At 33.0% G+C, this 20,744-nt stretch overlaps 1 protein-coding gene across 2 annotated transcripts; it reads right to left on the minus strand.

The window, feature by feature from the left end:
- Positions 1–896: 896 nt before the first annotated feature.
- Positions 897–6,088, minus strand: LOC105255117 (galactoside 2-alpha-L-fucosyltransferase 3). 2 transcript variants are annotated; one of them, XM_025412545.1, is made up of 3 exons: positions 5,747–6,088; positions 2,448–3,323; positions 897–2,254 (listed from the first exon to the last, which is right to left on the minus strand). In XM_025412545.1, the coding sequence occupies exons 2-3, from the start codon at positions 2,924–2,926 to the stop codon at positions 1,714–1,716; spliced, it is 1,020 nt and encodes a 339-aa protein (XP_025268330.1). In that variant the 5' UTR covers positions 2,927–3,323; positions 5,747–6,088; the 3' UTR covers positions 897–1,713. The 2 variants fall into 2 exon arrangements, with proteins under 2 accessions (XP_025268330.1, XP_011262512.1); XM_011264210.3 differs by having other exon boundaries at positions 2,448–3,170; positions 5,747–6,086.
- Positions 6,089–20,744: the final 14,656 nt, after the last annotated feature.

Raw genomic sequence — 20,744 nt, forward strand, 5'->3', positions numbered from 1 at the left:
TATCTTTTTGTTTGTAATCGCATCTTTCGTCACATAGTTAGCATTGAATGGAAAATCTCGATATCTTATTCGGCTCATTTTTTTTTATCGTATAATTCTATTACTAATAGCACAACTTTCTTTTTGCGCCACAACATTTTGTCAAATATCTAACAACTGACAGGCAACAAATACATTGAAGATACATCCATATATAGATATTAACATATAGATATTAGACACACTGACTAGTCTAACTTGTAAAACACTATAAGTCAGATACATCAGGTCACATGGTTATAATAAATTTCAAACACTGGCTTTATATGTAAAATATTTTTCCCCATCCACAGTTTTTCGCGCAGTAGTCTCTGTAAACTTTTTTTCTCTTTATAATACTTAACGGTTAAGTGAAGAAATAATTTATCATTTGCTCACAGATTTGTAAATATTATACAATGCCTTGTATAGATATAATTTTATAATACATATATATATATATAGATGTGTGTGTATATGTATACATATATATTTATATATATGTATACATATATATATTTCTTTTTATGTGTATATTAAGAATTTTGGCACAATAAGAAATAGAATCACAGTTGAAATCATTGTACATTATAAGACTTATAGAGATGGTTATCAATATATCGGTTTCGTCAAGTATTTATCTTACACGTTTACTACGATATGAAATACACATTGAAACGTGTAAACACAATCGATCTGAAACCTCACGATACTAGACTACATGTTATAGAAAACGATATATAAACTACGAAATAATATTAGAAAATCCAGTTTTCGGGAAAAATCTCACGCCAAAGTTAAGGGATCATCAACCAGATGCAATTCTGAGCACTCTGCACAAATGTAGAATTTATTCGTACGCATGTTTCTTTTTTTTGTGAATATATTAAGCTCACTTGATCGCCACTTTATTTGAAAAGGATAGCCGATATCTCTATACGCTTTCTTTGTTTTCTTTTCATTAAATTTTTACGACCATGTCGAGTTTGTATCAGAATCGTAGAAAAAATAAGCATCTGTTTTTAATTTTAGATATTAGTGGTCCATTGTTCCATTGTAAACCTTTTCCTCGCGAGTTCCTTGAAAGGTTTCCTCGCTCGCTACATTTACAGGTGCATCGATTTCTAGTTTGTGTGTACGCACACTAAAGTTAAATAAGAGCGTAATATATGTATGTGCGTAATACTAAGCGCATTTTGATGCATTTACAAATATAAAATTTAATGTGATGTAGCAACACACACTTTCATTGAATTTTACTGCTGGCAAAATGTTTATGCATTTGTATAATAAATAAAAGAAAAATATTTATATATATACGTATTATCTATAGGCGACATAAAGGCAAGATATACACTTTCATGTAGTTTATAATATTAATTACCATATTTGCACCATAGATAGCAAAAATATATAATAATATATGGTGATTTTACGCGTAAAACAAATACAATATTTCCAATCCGATAACAATTTATAAAGCAATTGAACATTTAATTGCAAATTTTGATATTGAAAGAGCGATAACCTAACAGATTCTTCAAAATTCTCTTTTACATAAGTTGATTAAAACTTGCCAAAAATAATATATATGTCGCTTTTTGAAAAAAATATGTAATTACATAAAATGTGTATATATGATGCAACGTAAATATGTTCTATTTATGCTTGAAAGCTTTGAATTTCTCAATTTATTCAACTCATTATTCTCCAGTTTGGTAGAACGTCAGCGATCAATGTAGAAAAGTATGTTGTTACATTGTAAACTACTGTTTCACCAGCGGCTAAAATGGCCCCGAACGAGCCATAAGTGCCGTAATCTATTATGCTGTGGTTGCACGCGGATAAGACCGCTAGATCCTTGCCCGGGCCCTTACCATCGTTATCCGATACGAAACTGATTCTGTGACGCTTGCTGCGCAAGTGATACTTGCACCAGGCAATATTATCGCTCGTCACCACGAAGACAACGTTACTGTACCTGCCGGCGAAATAATCCATCGCCGACAGGTAGTAACTTACCGGTGCGGGCCGCGTCTTCAGTTTCTGCCAAAGGTAATCCACGTAATCGGTTCGACGCACGTGTACACTGACGTAGGTTGGCGAGGACAAGTTGAACTTTTCTGCCACACGCTTCAATACTTTCTCGGCGTAGATCCTCAAACTCGGTTTGAACGTGAATTCTCGCCGTACGTCGTCCAGCCAAACCAGTATCAAGGACCAATAAGCCGCATGTCTGAGGTAAGAAATTTATCTTTAATATTTATCCACACATTTATAAGTTAGTAGGAAACAAGCTAAATTTATTTTATTCTATTCTACACTAGTATTAATTCTAGTTACATTACCCACCAATATATACTAGCAATAATTAGTCTAATTTAATCTGATTTCATAGTCAATTGTGAAGTCTCCTCAACAAGGCTAACCTGGGTATAATGATGTTCTGCTCCGTACTGTTCCACTGACTGAGCGAATTGACCACTTGCCCGACGTCCAGGGTGCATCTGCTGATGTAGCTGAGCGGCGGAATGCTGAGGTTCTCGAAGTGCTCCTCCAGGGTCTTGAGGATGCAGCGTGGCATGAACGGCTCCAGGCCAGTCCTACGAGCGGTCGCCCACACGGACGCGTATTCCCAGATTTGATTGCCGAGTCTCCCGCCCTGCACTGCCGAGACTATGCCGTACTTGGGACAGGGATTGTTGCGCCATTCAGGCGCCGTTGCTCGGACGTTGGACGTCTTCAGGGTCGTGCGACAGAGCGCCTGCTCGTACACGGAGATCTTGGTGTGGCGTGCAGGCGGGGACGACGTGTCATACATGGGGAACAGGAAGACGTGGATGCCGAATACCACTAACAGCGCGAGAACTATCGCGCTCGCAAGCACATGCTGTTGAGCGTGACTCATTCTCTCTCTCTCTTTCTCCCCGCGAGATTTTTTGCGCCACGTAAATTTTTTTTTTCGAGCAATCTCTCTCCCTTTCTCTCTCTCTTTCTTTCTCTACGTACTTGCTTTCTACCCTTTCTTCACTACTCTGCTCTGCCTTCTTGCTCTGCCACTACTCTGGTCGGCCACTCGCTCTCTCGTGCGTACGCTAGTCCGGCATTTCGTATCTACAGGTGTGCCATGTCCTTTGCTTTCCGACGTACATCTTGGCAACGATAAATGAACGATTAATGAGCGACACATGAAATAGGAACGATATCGTAGAAGCGTGCTAATCGTGCGTTTAAATTTTGATTTTAAATTTTTCCTGGATGTTGAAACGTGCATCGTTTAAGAGGGCGGGTCCACTGAAAAAAAACTAAAATTAAAATTCTTTTTATTTATTTATATATTATTATCTTAAAAAATGTAGATAACTTTTCCTAAATATCTTGAGCTACATAAGGTGATTTTTGATTATACCTAAGTGCTTGTCAAATAAAAATTTGAGCACGTAAGAATGATATCAAAACTTTCGAAATGCTCTTTTATAAATGTTCTTGGAAGAGATTTTTCTATTCATGGTTTTTTAAATTTTATGAAAATTATTGTTTTGTATTATATATTATTATTTTTTAAATTTGTTCAAAAATAAGTACTATAAATCATGATTTGATCGCCTTTATTGAAAAGAAATTATAATTTTATCAAAATGGTGATCAGAATCACTCAAAACTTGATTTTATTTTTATTTTATTTTATTCTTATTTATTCTTATTTTATTCTTATTTATCCTTTTTTATTATTTTTAATTGTAAGTAAAATTTAAAAAATTTTTTAAAACTGATTTACAATCAGCACAAAGCATCTAAAATGTAGAGAGTAAATGTATGTCAAACATAAAATAAAAACTAAAAAATAATTATTCGAATATCTTACGAGAAAATGTTGAAAAAAGGAACACAAAAATAAAATTGTGTAATAAAATTCTCAAATGAGCTGCTTATAATTATATCCGCCCTTTTAAAAGTGCTCTCTGTAAATTGAATATTATGTATTGTTGTTAATTTAAAAATTACAATCATGAAATAATCATGTAATAAAAAAGTAGGACAAAGCAATGTAAAGATAGCAGAATGTCGATCGATTTTCAAGCGATACGAGTTTATCATATTTCAATTATTTTTATTTTAAGAGAAAACATTTCTCCGAATATAATATATGAGGAATCTTTTTAAGAATTTAATTTAGATTTCAATAATAAATATTTTGTCATATGATTGTCATATGATATTTTGTCATTATAGTTTAATTTATATATTTATAATTTTTTTCTGAAATATATGACAAAATATATATATTTTGGCAAAATTTTTTTACCCGATCAATATATGCATGTGCTTTTTTATACAAAGTTATTCTCTACAAAAAAATGTTTAAAGTTTAATTTGTGTTAAGCACGATAAAAATTGCTTCTTTACTTTTAGATAATTAAAAAAGGACATGGTTAACACACCGTCGCTAATAAAGCTTGATTAAAATCGCATGCAAGTAACGCTTTTAGCAGATATATATAAAATTTTTTTCACGCTATGCCAGTCATGTATAATTAATAAAATATTAAAAAAATGAATTGCCATAAAGTTGATATAAATATTCCGTTGAGCACGATTTTCAACATTGATGAATCAAATTATAAATGTAAAATTATGTGAGAAAACAGCGCACAAAGTTCATTATTGTATATTTAAAAAATTGTGCAAAGAAAAACTTTTCTTTCTTAACAAGTCCAAGCTACATTTTAACGATGTTTAATAATTGCTTAATTAATATGGAACTAGTTAATTAATATGGAATACGTGTGTGTGGGACGGAGAGAGCACGAAACTCTTTATCACGCGATATTCATTTCACAGGACATTTTCATCTTTTATATTTTCTTTTCGAAGGCAGTATTTAAAAAAGTTTTGAAAAATGGCACATTATTACGCTGTAATAATGGCGCTGTCATATCGACGTAACTTCTTATCGATACGAGAAAAGTTTAAAATTTAAAGCTCGAACACATTACAAAAAAACATTACGAAATACGCGAGACAAAACATAAACATGGTGCAATTTATAAACCAGGAATAATAGTAGAAAAAGGTTTTTGAAATGAATTATGTTCACGAAATTTAATCGAGTTCGTACGCGATTTTTGCGTAAAAATAGTCACATACATCGCGTTCTGTTCGAAATTTGACGAAAGATTCTCCACGATTCCTAAATATATAAGAAACAGACGCACAATATCTTTCGTTATTTGTCTGTCGCGGAAAACTTACTGCAAACTTTACCTTATGTGCACGTACGTGTTCTGTCAAAGTTATTGCGTCGCAGGATGAAAGTTAGGTGCGTGACATATATTCCTCCAACTATTATTATCGAGCGCGACGTATCGTGATAAATCCTTAAAAGACAGATTTTTAAAAGACGAGAAATATCTCAAAAAATCATTTTATTTATTCCATTCCAATATTACTGCGTCGCGGAAACTGAATGCTCTCTCTGATCGCAATGCTGGTTTTCGTCGAATAAAATAGCTTCGTCATCGCGTAATTGAAAAAGGAAAATGAAAAGGCAAATGAAAATTAATTCGTACTATCAATGATTAAATTTCGCGGAGACGCGTTTCTTCCATCTGTCATTCGAGGCTCTCCCTCTGCTCCATCGAAGATCGGGCTCAACGAATTTACAACCCTCCCTGACAACACCCCGACCATTTTCTAACATTAATCTCCCGAATAGGGTCTCACTCACCCGTTCCAGCGAACTCAGCTGTGCGATTCGCGACGCACAGGTCGAGCCTCGCGATCAGCCGCGGGTTTAGCTCACTCATGTTTGCCCGGCGTGATGTCCGCGGACGCTTGTTGCACCCTGGTCGTCGCCGTCCTCGTTCTACGCCCCGGGCGCAGCGTCGTCTCGTTCACGGCAAACTTCACGCCCTTCTCTCTCGCGCGCTTCCAGTCGCCCTCCTCGACTAAGCGTGACGACGTTCCGGGATATTCCCGTGCGCTGTCCGTCCGCTCGGACGGGGATGAACCGCCATCCTCTCGGGGTGATGTTGTCTCGGGGGCGTGACGTCATTCACCCACAGCCGGCGCTTTACGTATAGATTTTTAATTTCGCTTGGCGCCGTCTCGAACCGCCGCTTCGTCGCCATCTGTCGTTCGATACAATCGTTCGATATCGAGGAACGTGGAAACAGCTGTTGGGCGCGTAAAAGTTTGAAAGTTTCGCGACACGCTATGTATATTTAATGATCTTCGATATACATGTAAAAATTACATTTATATATATTTAAATTAATAATACACATTTGATAAAGAAGGGTATTGCATGGTCATAGCAACACACTTCTTTATCAAGCGTCGGTCTTATCGCGATGGTTATTATCAGCTGTTGTTATTATTATTATTATTTACTGTTATTATTGTTATTATTATTGTTATTATTATCATTGTTGTTTATTATTGTTATTATTATTATTGTTATTATTATTATTGTTGTTTATTATTGTTATTATTATTATTTAAGTTTGTAAAAATAATTTAATTAATAATTTTTGGCGCCTTAATAATTGATGAAAATTGAGGAAAGTATTCCTCGACTAATTTTATACCGCGTTCTGTGAAAAATGCGTCCGTTTTCATTTCAAAATTGATATCGACGTGATACCGACCGATCACGTGGCTTGTCTCCCGCCAGAATCGAACGTGACTAACTTCACTTTCCTCGTCATTTTTCGTACGGCAGCATCTCATCCATTACGAGTGCATTTAATCGAATCTTTTGGTGTTTCGACGAAGTCTGGCGAAGAATATCACTTCATATATAATCAGGTAAAATTATATTTTATAATATATATTAGATATTATATGATTTATCGGAGAATTAACATTCTTATGTTTGTTGCAAGGAACACGACGTTTCAAGGTTACACGATGCAATGGCTGTTCTAACAACGAGATTGGTGAGTGTAAAAATATTTTATCCTTGGCAATTCTATCGAGTCAGCTTGACCACCAAGAATTACTAGCGTGAAATAATGCAAAATTTTACGCGCGATAGAGAGTATCTTGCATACCCTCCCACAGATGTTTTTTTTTTCGCAGCTTATATAATTCCGAGAAGTTGAGCCCGATACGAAAGTTTGCATGTACCGGCTGTCGTTTTATCTCGATTGCGGAAGGACGCGGTGGAGGGTCTTTTGTGCGACAAGAAAGCTTCTCTGCACTATCTGGATGAAGCTTGAAAGCTTGTCGCAAAGTAGGCCGCGAGAGCCCGATATCGCGTCGTTTGCACATACCCTCAAATTATAATGGTGTCTCCACCTCATCCTTCCATTCAATTTGCCGGTATCAATACATACGGTTTTATCCCACATGTACTCATACTTTGTCTTCATTGTCACTGCGCGATTCTTTTTACGTCACGATGCACAATAAGTCTGTATAGGTAATAAGTTTCCCAGCAAATTTTTATGAGTGAGAATTATACACAAATGTGTGCGAAAGATATTTGAGAACCAGGAGATTATGATTTTTAAAAGCTTAATATAGATAGCATTTTTTTTATTGTCATTATAAGTTATTACAAAAATAAAATAAAAATAGAAAACTTTTAATAATATAATATAAAAATTTTTATTATCGCCATATTTTATAGAATGTTTTATAAAAAACAGAGACTTTGTTCCCTCCTCTTAATAATAGTCTATAAAATATTACAAAATATTAAGGTTATTGTGCATTTATAAAATATTGCAAGATTATTATATGTTATTTATTATTAACAAGATTATATAGCGCATTATTAAATATTTGAATATTTTTTATTATAAATTTTATTTAAATATTTCATATAGAAAAAGTATGTTGTATTAAGAAATAATTTTTATGTTAAGAATAAAAGTGATAAAAATGTTATATGATATTATGCGCTTTTCGAGGTTCCATATACATTAATAAATAAAATAAAAAGATTGTCGTGCGCACACATTTTTCTATCATTTTTCGGCGCCTCGAGGGACTGGCCGGTTAGTTCGTAATTTCATTCTGACTCTGTTATTTGGTAGAGTCTGGACTACACGAAAACTTACTTCCACGGACAATATGCTCGCCTACAGGGACTTATTCCGACAAAATTATTCTTTAATGGTTCATATTTTTCATATTTAAAAAATTTATTTTTTTATTTGAAATACTATTAATTAACAAAAACTTTTCAAAAACTATAATTTTTTATATAATATAATTTTCCTATTTTGTTAAAAACTATAATTTTTTTGTATAATATAATTTTCTTGTTTTGTTTATTATTATTGTGTGAAGCAGACGAAATTCGTCCATCCAGTAGTTGCATGTAGATAAAAATTGGACTTAATCATATTTTCGAGTACGAAGGTAACATATAAAGAGTAAGAAAATATTTTATGTTCTTTTATTATGCATGTATCATATTATAAAGTTCAAAAAGTTTTCAAAGAAAGCTACAAAATGAGTCTCTCGCATTTTTAAAGACACGATCGTACCTTTATTCCGTAAAAATTTTAATGATGCTGCGAAATCGCGGAGCAAATTAAAAAACTTAAATACGAGGGTGGTCAAACTTGCCATATATCTTGAAGGATTGCCAAGGAACTTGTTCACATACGTAAAAAGTTTTTTTCTTTAATTTTATAAAGAATAAATGTTTCTCACAAGTTGGATTTCACTTTTTCACTTTATATGCTTATTTGAAGTTGGATATTTTTAAATATTCAACGGCAATTATATCTTTTTAAATAAACAGCAAATTGTAGAAAAATAAAGATCATAAACTAATAAAAATTTATTCTTAAAAAAAGCAAGACATTTATCCGGAAACAAATATTGTATTTTTAGCAAAGAAAATTTATATTATAAAAAACCATTGCGCATAAAAATAAAGATAATAATTAGAAACATGTATACATGCAGTAAAGATATTAATAATTTTAATAAATTTTTCATAGAGAATTATATATAATGATAATCTGTAATTTGTATGTAATATTTTGATGCTTATTTACATAATGACATGTTTTTTACAAAAATGTATTTGATATTAGAAATTTTTAATTTTATTTAATTTTAATTTAAAATGTCTCTTATGTGTTCTCAATTTCGCGAGATTAGCATTAATGCTTCTTTTAAGTAAATTCTCTATATTATATCTCCTTTGTGCTTTTTGGCACGTCACACCATAAGTGATATCGAAGTCTTAATTCTCCTCTTTTGTACCTGTCAACTGCATTGGGTGGAGTAGAGTTTTCGATTCCCGCGAAATCCTTTCGACCACGAAATAAGACGCGGACGGAATGAGCCGCGGCAGAAAATTTCTCGGACGGAGTTTTATATCGGGATTGCTGAAAGGAAAAAGAAAGGCTGTGCTTGTGTGCTTGTGCAGGGACGGATCACTGATTTCTCATAGTTTCATATTTATTATTAAATTGTGATGATTGATTATTGATAGAGAGAAGAAAATCACACACACGTATCAGTTTCAAAAGAAAAATAAAAAAATTTGTTTTTCCAGAAAAACATGTGTCATTATTTAAATTATATAATTCTCTCTCTCTTTTCTTTCTCTCTCTTTCCTTCTGTTGGAGAGATTGTTATTTTATTTATAATTCAATTTTCTCTCTCTATCAAAATTCAACAAAATTATATTATTCTCAATCCTTGAAAGCAAATATTGAATTTTTCCTTTCTTGCTATTGATAAAAGATAAAAAATTTTCGCCAAAAAAAAATAAGAAAAAACTTGTACAATTATTTAAATCTGTTTTTTTTTTCTTTATGTATTTAGTTTTTGACGGATATATGTAAAAAAATACACGCTATATTTATTTTACAACGAAAGCGCAAAGATTGGCATAAAGAATTTTCCCCCGCATATCACAATGGTATCAGAAAAATTCAATACATCGAAAATTATGCGGATCTCGATTCTCGCTTGCTTACCTCGTTAGTCCCCACACGTATCCGTCCCTGTGCTTGCGCAGGTGCAAGCACACTGCGACATGCATACGTGGTGCCTTGTATGCACCACGTATCGCTTTGCGGTAGAGAAGGAGAAGGAGAGGAGGGAGAAAAAGAGAGACAAGATACCGATTGAAATCGCGCACGGAGCGGTCCATGCTATTGACAGGCCGTCTTTTATAGGTATGTGCATCGCAATTCTTCCGCAATTTTGCCTCCTACCCCTTACGGAACTCCTTTTTCCGCAGCTCGACGGCGGCAATTCGACATCCGATATCGCGCTTTGCCATCATTCTCCCCCTTTATCTCTCACCATGGTCCTTTCATTTTCCGTCTTCTCTGCTTGGCCTTCAACCGACAAGTCTTGTGCTCCATGAGTGTCTTTAGTTCGTGGATTTATAGGATATTATACGAAATGGTTTTACATATAATAGCAATTAATCTCTCTTTTTTAATATATGAGCTTCTCAGAAGCTAAATTAATAAACTTTATTTTTTGTGAACCTTTTAAATTTTAATACCAAAGCATTAATCTCATGCTGATATTAAAATTGTTTTATAAATTTGTTGAAAAGTTTACGGAAAAGTGGAGTTGATCAATTTACCGTTTGAGAGGCTCATATGATGAATATAATTAATATTTAAAAGTGTTTTTGATATTTTGACATTGTATAGTCTCTTTATCTTTGCATAAACTATACAACTAATACTTTCACACTTTTTTTACATTTCAAAAATATTCTCAAAAAGTATAACACGCAGTGTATATTCTCGTAAGAATTTTTTATAAGAATTTTTTATTGTAAAATCGCGCGCGTTATCTTTGACATGTGAAAAAAATCATTCCCTTAATTTATAAAATTTCATGTAGCTCGATAGAGAGAGATAATTGGTGATTTTCCATTTATCTCTGGTTCGTAAGATTTTCCCCCGTTTTCCCTAAATCTGCCAAGTGTCATCACGAAATTTGATCACTCGATCCGGCTGCTAGTTAGTCATAATTTACATCGGCGTCTCGTCGCTCGCGCAGAATTTAGATCCGTGTGCGAGTTAACGTGAAAATTACATTTCGGTCGTCGTTGAAAATCAAGGCAAACGATATTTGATCTCGGACGGCATCGACTAGGGGTGATGCGGACGATGTGTCAGACCGAGTGCACTTTGCGCTTTGCACACGAAATATGATGTGATGTAGCAAACGGTTTTATATGAGAGATGCATTCGTCTATTTAAATCTATTTCAAAGATCCTATATAGCAGCTTGTCACGTCTACATCGATATTGAGGTAATTTCGATTAATGTCCTTGTTGACTCATAGAATCGAAAATATAAAAAAATATATAATATTTATTCTTTTATCTCTGTGTGTGCAATTAATCTTTGTTTTAAGATATATTATCAGGCAAAATATAAATTCTTCAACGATTCTTTTTCTAGCAACAATATTTTTCCTTAAGATAAAAATAAAGAATCTATAGTTAATATGAAATTAAGATTTCGTGGACTCTCTGAGTCAACTTGTGTGTATTTTAGGAGATCACAATCTATGTTTAAAAATACCCTGAATATTCTAGGGATAAACTATATTGATTTTTTATACACAATGGGACGCGTTTGATTATTTGGCAAAAAAATTGTTTTTACAGTATCTTCAATAGTATTGGAGATTTTAGAAGAGAATTGATCGGCAGCAGCAGCAATAGTCTTTCTCGATGACGCGTATTATTTTTTTTTACGCGGAATCAAAACACGTTTCATCAAACATAATCGAATCATTCCACTTACACTCTATTGTTATACGTCGATGCGTATGTATGCACCTAATTGTGCACTCTCGTAACCGTCCTGGCCTACAAGTAATTTAGTTATCCGATGTCGCGCACGGATGTGAAATGTTACAATGACGTTGCAAATGAAAAACCATTAAAAAGTTATTAAATGCATTATTTCTGCTTATGGTCGAAGCGACATGATTTGCGTAAAGAGTCGTAAAGAAAATAAAAATGTAAATTATGTGGATGACAAGTAACAGAAGTCTGAAATGTGAAAATTAAATTTTCATTTATTTTCAATAGAAAAACTTGTATATATAGATATACAATGTATTAGTTATACATAATATTCTTCGATTTTATTCTTTTTATATTATCTTTCAAAGAATTATTTTTAATAACTTTTTAAATTAATTTATTTTATATTAATTTATATTATTTATATGTTTTGTATTCTACATTTTGCACTTAATGTAGATATTTGTATCCCTTCCTAAATTTTTCAATTAAAAACAAGTTCAGGAAAAAATAAACTTTTATTTTTAATAATTTAATAAAAAATATAAATATCTATAGCATATATGTATGTAGAATGTAAAATTTAGAATAAAGTATATAAAATATCATCCCTCTACACTATTTAGGAAGCACTTAAACTAGAACTGCAATAAAATTGTAATTGTGCTTGTATTGTTAACATTTCCCATCGATATAGAATAGAATTCACGAGCATTTCGTGCTTTTTCACGCTTCGTGCGAGATTTTCAACCACCGAAAGTTGGCGTATCGAGTCCATCTTCTCTCTATCTCTTATCGTGCACCTCTATATATTTAACGGGCTTCAGTTTACTAACCAAATTGCAGTGGGCGGCGACAACGCGGATACCGTGTATTTCAGTCTCGAGCCCTGAGATTTGGCGTCGACGGAGACAGAAAGAGACAGTTAGGATACCTAGAGGCTCGTCTGGGGACTGAGAGGGAAAACCGAGGCTGTAGATAGCGATTGAGAAAGGGGGATGAGAGAGAGAGAGAGAGAGAGAGAGAGGGAGAGGAAGAGGGAGAGGGAGAGAGAGAGAGAGACTTACGGGAGAGAAACATGCTGATGGAGTGGCAGAGTGGAGTGGGAAGGGGGTATCCTGCGGAAATTCGATGCTAATGAAGGAAATTGCGTAGATGCCAAACCAGTATTTCCCTTATCTCTCTCCTTCTCCCTCTCTCTCACACACACACACATTCATTCCTTCTCAGTCTCTCTCTCATCTTCTTCTCGGAGGAAGATAACACCCGCCTCCGCGAAGAGGCCGTAACGAATTTCGCCCCCGCTTTCCGTTCGCGGGCGTGTACTTCTGAATTCACTAATTTCCAGCTCTTCCTCCTTGAACCATCGATAAACATAGGTCGGGACAGAAGGTTCTTGAATGTCTATGTTTTCGGAATTTGCGCCGAATTAATCCTTGATCTTTCTACGAGATTTACATTCCTGCAAATTGTCTTAATCGAATCAGCGTTCGTTTTACTTCAAAATAATATCAACAAATTTTCGTAAATTAGTAATAAATAAATTAGTAATAGATAAAATTAATATCATCAATTATAAACGACATTTCTCATTTTAATTTCATGTCGCATGTTAATTCATATAATATTGATTTGTTTATGAAAGTGGATTATCCAGGATGCTGCTTAAATATTTTACTTATGACCCAGTTATTCTAAAGCTAACCGATATTTGCGAATTGGTTTTTATCACCTCCCTCTTTCCCTGAAGCAGAATTCGCGAGTGAGCTCTTATGCCTTCACATTATCTTCGTTTCGCCAGACGCGTTTCCCATATTGAGGCAAACCTACATCCATCCCAAGAGAGGGGTTGTTTTTTTGAAGCGGTGAAGCAGGACACCGCACCCTCTATCGAGCGTAATTATCGCGCAATTCGCAAGGCAGTAAAGTTAGGTGTGCGCTCGTCGTCGCTGTACCGCAAATAATCGCCAGCTTGATCCAATCTCTGGAAAAATAATGTAACTTGACTTTGCGCGGACATATTGTGCGTTTATCAGTCGACGTTAATTGCTTACGTCGTCACGTGCGACTAATTGCATCGGGTTAATTGATTGGTCTCTAATTGACTACTCGATTTTTCGAAAGAATTTACACCAAATTGCTCCCCTTTTTGTCCGTCCTTTCGCCTTAATTATGATTTAACTCACGCGTGTAATTGCACCGGATGCTGCCCGGTAATTCCCGCGAGTTTCCAACAGGGATCATCGTCCACGACTGTCCGCACCATCTCTTACACATTTGCGACCATAATTTCCTAGGATGATACTTCTCCTTCTGGACGCGAAAATACTCGGAAATGAAAGTGTCGGGAATATTTAAGACTGCAAGCGCGTACTACGAGCTTTTAACTCTCTTTCTCGCATCTGCGCAAAGTACGAGTGTTTTCGAACATGTTTCTTTGCGCAGAGAGAATTGTGGAAAACAAGTATTTTTGTCGCATGTGTAAAGCTATCTAAGCTATGTAATTTCTCGTCTGAAGTTATATTGTAGAAAACCCGCAAAGAATTTTTACGTAACACGCTAAAACAAAACTAATAAGAATATATCACACATTTAAATTTATATATATGTGTATATATATATATATATATATATATATATATATATATATATAAGTGTAAAAATCTCGGAGGCATCTATTCGACATATATTCAAAAGTCATTAAATAATAATATAATTAAAATGATACTTAATCCATGTTTTTTGTAATAATTTTACACGAAAAGGGAAAATATTACAGCAATGTTTTTTTACAGATCATACGCATTTTCATATGTATTCACGTGTTTATAATAATTATTTATTAATAATAAAACGTTTTTTAATAAAAAAATTTTCCCATTTATATATAAAAACTTAAAGAAAGATTATACAGAATATAAAAATTATTTTATTAAAATATATATACAAACATATTTTTGATGTCATAGTTATATAAATAATTTTAAATCAAAATTAATTAAATATATATATATATATATATAATATTTATATAATTAAATTTATATATATTTATATAAATACATTAAATTTATTATAAAATAATTCAGTATTAATTATTATTGTTAATTTGATGTTAGTATCTTTTAGCTGCTTATTTTAATACAATTTAAACAATATTGATGAGCAGTTATTATATTAAAAAATATTATACTAAAAAATGAATAATCACGTTAAAAAATATATTAAATTAATTGAAATTATCTTTTTTCTTTTTAAATGAAAAGATTTAAATTAGAGTCGGCTAAAATTTTTACAATATTACATCAAATATTGATCATTACATAACAATTACGCAAGTTCTTATTCAATTTATTTAACTAACTAAATAGTGTAACGAATAAGAATGTCCTAAAAATGTTTTTATTCATAAACATGAATAATACACCTGGACGTTGAAATAGGACATTGCATCATTTTTATTAAAAAGTCTCAGTAATTGCTGCTGTGCATTTTAAAGCCAACACAGCGTTTTTGACTGTAATAAGAGTAATGAAAAAATTGAGTGTAATATTTGAAGAGAACATGGAAATATGAATATAATTGAGATTTTTCTCATGAAATCACTAATGAAGCAATCACTGACTTTAAATGTTTGATTTCGCAACATTATTATCTACTATGATTTTAGCGAGAAGTTGAGAACCTCAATTATTTTTATAACAAAGATTCATATATTATTATTGCAGATAATTTTAAATTAATGATTCCACATAAAATAGCGTTAATATAATAATATTATATTAACGACATAGCATTATCTGTTATTTTAGTTCGAAATTTTCATCTTTCTCTATTTTTTTTTTTACTATCATATTCTTTTTTTACTATCATATAATATAATAATCTGATATTTTATATATAATAAAATGATAATTATAAATATTAATAATTGTAGAATATTGGTAATTGTTAATATTACGATCGGAACAATATTATCCGCGTTAAACATTAACGGTATGTTACACATCGAAGTTGTTTACAAAGGTAGCAAAAGCGCAATACAAACAGTTTAATTAGAACGAGGGCTTTGTGTTAATATTAATAAGCACCGCGTTGAAAAATTGACAGTGCATTAATTGAACAAGTGGATTTATTAATTAATATAGAATCCAACGGAAATTGACAACATGCTATTTTAAACAATCGTTCGAAAATTAACTTGAAAATAGTTTTCCTTTGCGAGTGAGTCGCATTGTAAAAAAAAAAAAATGATCGCACGATCGTGCTTATACCCTTGGAACGGATTTTGAAATATCTCGCGCAAACTTCCCGATACGTGGCGAAAGGGGAGGATTCCATAGGCGGAAGCAGAATCGGGTTGCGCGACTACCGATCTTCTCCCCTTTTTCCGTGAACGATACTCGATATTTCTCATTTCAGAGACGCCACTCGGCTATTTGCATCTTTATGGAACATTTTAGCCTGCAGCTCGCTCGCAAATGCGCGCGCGTATACTATTACTTTTTCGGCGGGTGTTACTCGCGCGAGATTAGACGATGAGAATAAAACGCGCGTACTGTGACGGAAATAAATGTTATTGACAAAAAGATTCCCGTGCGAAGTATTTTCGTTGCAAAGAATAGCCATTTTTTTAATATTCTTGAGACACGCTCCATTAATAATTTTTATTCGCACACATATCGAAGTATATAGATATAATATTTTAAAAATTACATGAATATGTATCTCAAATTATTAATCTCAAATTATTAGATTAAACTTTAAACAGGTAAATAGAGAATTCTCATCGACGATAAGAAAGAAGATAGGAAATTTAGGATAATGCCGCTGCAAAATTTTTCAATTGCAAAATCACGAAATTATGATCGCGAGTCACTGTTTTTCTCGTGAGAAAATTATGACACATCGCTTGCTGCGATTCATCACATGCCATTACACGAACGGAACGTGTTGTAAAACTATCGACAGGTAGCCAGTCGTGGTAACAGTTGGCATCTGTCTATTGATTGATGAAGCGCACAAGCGAGGATATCGTTGTCTATGTATGTTGTATCTAGACAACGATATATATATATATATATATATATATATATATATTTATTTATTTATATATTTATATATACACATATATCTACCATTCATGTCATTGTACTTGTGGCATACGTAACCGGTGCACAGAGCATTTGATTTTTTAACAGAGTTCAGAGGGAACGCTTTGCTCTTGTCACTATCTGCTGTCCTGAAAAGCAATGCGTTCTAATTTACGAGAGTGTTCCAGCAAATACCAGAAAGAGCATATGTTGCTTTGTATCTAATATTATTTATCTATACAATAGTTATATTATTTATTTAATATAATATAAAAGAAATCAAATTTTGAACGAATTTATATATCTCGACGAATTTATATTCATGATACATTTATAGTAACATTTTGTTATAATCTGATTTTATTTTATAGAGATAGCATTATAATTTTTAAATTCTTATAACAGTAATATTACAATAAAATTTTGACATCGTAATAATAAATGTAATAATAAATGAATTCCTGCGATAACACGATGCTTTGGTATTAATTTATTTTTCTACAAAGAGAATGTGCTATGTGAAAAAATTCGTAGAAACGCACACAATGACGCTAAACTTTTCTGTTTTGTATATAGCTGCGTCGAAACGTCTCTCGAATTGCAGAAGCGTTATAAAAATAAAATAGTATTCGCGTTTTATTAACGACTTCTGGAATTTGAAGGCGTATCCGATAAAAGCAATCAATGAAATTCACGCGAAAAGCGTGCCGACCGAGTTTATCCTCCCTTCCTTCCTTCGGCAACACATAGAGGCAAGTGTATCTTTTTTGTATCCTATTTATTTCATTTTACATTGATTAACGTACGCGAAAGCACGGACGCGGATTCCATTAGGGATTTAAAAAATTTCTGTTCTTTCTCTCATATTTGCTATTCTCTTCATCAATTCCAATCTCATCTCTAATAGGTTTTTTTCTCATCTGCAATCCCGATGTACGCACGATACTTGATGTATATTAATATATTGGTCATATACATATATATATATATATATATATATATATGTATATATATATATATATATGTATGTATGTAACATAATCGACATTTGTGTGAATTTTATTGGAATTAATCTTGCGACTAGTGATAAAGTTAGATATTTAATTTTAATTTATTTTCATTTTACAATATTTCTTCGCTATTTCTTTTTTTACAAAATAAATGAAAAAAATATTATGTAGAATATATATATATATATATATATATATATATATATATATTATATAGCATATTTAACAATATCTGCAAATGAATACATGATATTCTTGAGACGTTATATCTAGACTATGATAACGAAGTTTGCGAATTAATTTAGTTAAAATATAGGTCAAATTTGATTGTGTCAAGAAGGTGACAGAAAGGTGTGTTGTGTGACAGAAGCTACATTATATGGACTTTCAGCTTTGATCATCATTGTCTTTGCGCGCGCTGTGGAAAGGTAAACAGAATCTTACCCAATTTACGGGACGCTTTCACCGGGCTCGATTTCATCGCGTCTGCTTTTCGCCCCGGCTTTACCCGAGAAGCGTCGTGAAAGTTTTCGAGTAAAGCAAGTATGAAGGTAGGAGAATCGAGGAAAAAGGGGAGAGCGAAGGGAAAAGATTCTTGAAAAGCCCCGTGCCATGGTATCGTACATAAGGAACATCTCGCTTGTAAAGTTTAAGCGGCCTTGAGCGCAGCATCTTTGAACTCGGTTGCAGAGTCTTCTTCTTCTTCTTCTTCTTCTTCGATCACAGGCAGGAAACCGATAGTTCGTCGAGTATCTTTTCTAGGGTAGTCCCTCGCGAGCATCTAATAGATTTTGCAGTCGTAAACAAAGTAACCGTCCCGGATACTTCGTACAGTCCGACGAAAACTGTCTCATCTCCGAAAGTCGATAATATGTCTTGTTGATAACAAAATGATATTTTCGTCATGCAGATAAAATTTTGTTTTATTCACGGCGTAATGTTTAGCTCCAAATGTATCTTCCACATAATCCGCTTAAGCTACTAAAGAGAATATATGGATGTGTAACGTAGAACGATACAGCCAGAAATAAAAAAATTGTGCTCTCTCTTTATGTAAAAAAATCAGGATACATTTAGAGAAAAATTAGTTTTAATGAATCCTCTTGCCGAGAGAGATGATTATATCCTTTTCGCGCGTTTCTTATGGAATTAATTATTTGACATTTCATGCATTTGAAAGAAACAGGATTAATCGCTGAAAAAACGAATTGAGTGATAGCTTATTATAATCTTTTTGTAATGTTGTTAATTTATTGAAATCATTGCTAAGTTAAATGAGCAAATCTTTTTTGAAGATATTCATAAAGTTTGTAATTTAAAATAACAACTACGCACTTTTTTTATAAAAAAGGAAGAGGATAAATGTGTAAACGATTTGATAAAAAAGAAATAATTATGATATTGATTTTGTTAAAAAGCGATAATCTTATTATTGGAAAATTATTTTGTTGTCCAACAATCCAATCTCAGTTTTAATGCCAGTAGTTAGCAAGTATTGCGCGATGATATTTTTCGCCGTTGTTTTTTCATCCCTCTTTTCTTGACGTAACTTATCTTTCTCTTTCGGAAATATACGTATCTCAGAAAATGTACATCGACGAAGAAGAGCTGCACTTTACCATTTCGAACTTACGATCTCACGATTTAGCTGTTCGTGACCGGGATTTGAAGCGGTCATCTAAGTGATTGTGCTTCTGGCGTCAATTTAACGAAGAGTTTCGTGATGCACAAGTTGAAGCGTGAGTTTACGTAATATCAGTTACCGATAGGAAGCTTTATGCGCTATATATATATATATATATATATATATATATATATATATATTTTGCGATAAATTAAACACTCGACGATTCGCAAAGTTATAAGATCGGGTATTGCTAATAATAGTTTGCCAAGTAGTATTCCCGAACTAGTACACTCTAGAATCTAAACATTTTTTAATTAATATCATTTTAGATCGGTTTCTCTCTCAAACTGACATTACATATTACATAATATATTACATAATATTACATAATATTACATAATTCTTCGAATAATATATTACATATTACATAATATATTACATAATATTACATAATATTACATAATTCTTCGAATAATATATTACTGATTTTTAATTTTATAAAAATGCACTCGTCAGGCTTCCATGAACTTTCTTCGTTTCAGTTTGGTCACGAATATACGCCAAAGGCGACGGGGATCGATCCGTTTTATCTGCGCGGTTCACATTTCTTGTAACAATAACTCATCGCTATCGCAATTACCGAGAGAACGATTACGACGCCGGAGGAGATCCGGCGTCTCTATTACGGATTCCGTCATTGAGGTAAGACAGGAAGGGAGGTTGCGATAGGAGAGGGAAAAGGGAAGAGAAGTTCTAACTGTATGCAACGTTTGATTGGGTGCAGTAAGACCTTTGAGGGGATTGTTTAGAACAATATGACCGATCCACGGATCAAACGCATAGTAAGCTAGGCTACAAGCTACTTGCCGAATAAATATTGATTTCCTTCCTTTTCTCTCAGTCTTGTGAGCAGAGACGGAATATATTCTTGGGGGCAACTGTCAAATTCACCAGCGTAACAAAGTAAGCGTGCGTTAACAAAGGTCGACAAGCAAACGGAATAATTTGTGTGTTTACCGGTATTTACCTCCATTACTACTTGTATGGACGACAGAGAACGACCATTTATTCTCTTCCCTAAATCTCTATATGATGTAAAAATATTATCTGTAATCTGAATCTTTATTCTTTATGGGATTTAAATTCATAAATTTTGAACTTATATGGATCTCTTTAAATGTAAAAAATACATTTTAAGATAACGATTAAAAGAGTAAAGATTAATTATAATTAT

The sequence above is a fragment of the Camponotus floridanus genome, unplaced genomic scaffold, assembly GCF_003227725.1.
Source record: "Camponotus floridanus strain SB8 unplaced genomic scaffold, Cflo_v7.5 scaffold52, whole genome shotgun sequence".
Lineage (NCBI taxonomy): Eukaryota > Metazoa > Arthropoda > Insecta > Hymenoptera > Formicidae > Camponotus > Camponotus floridanus.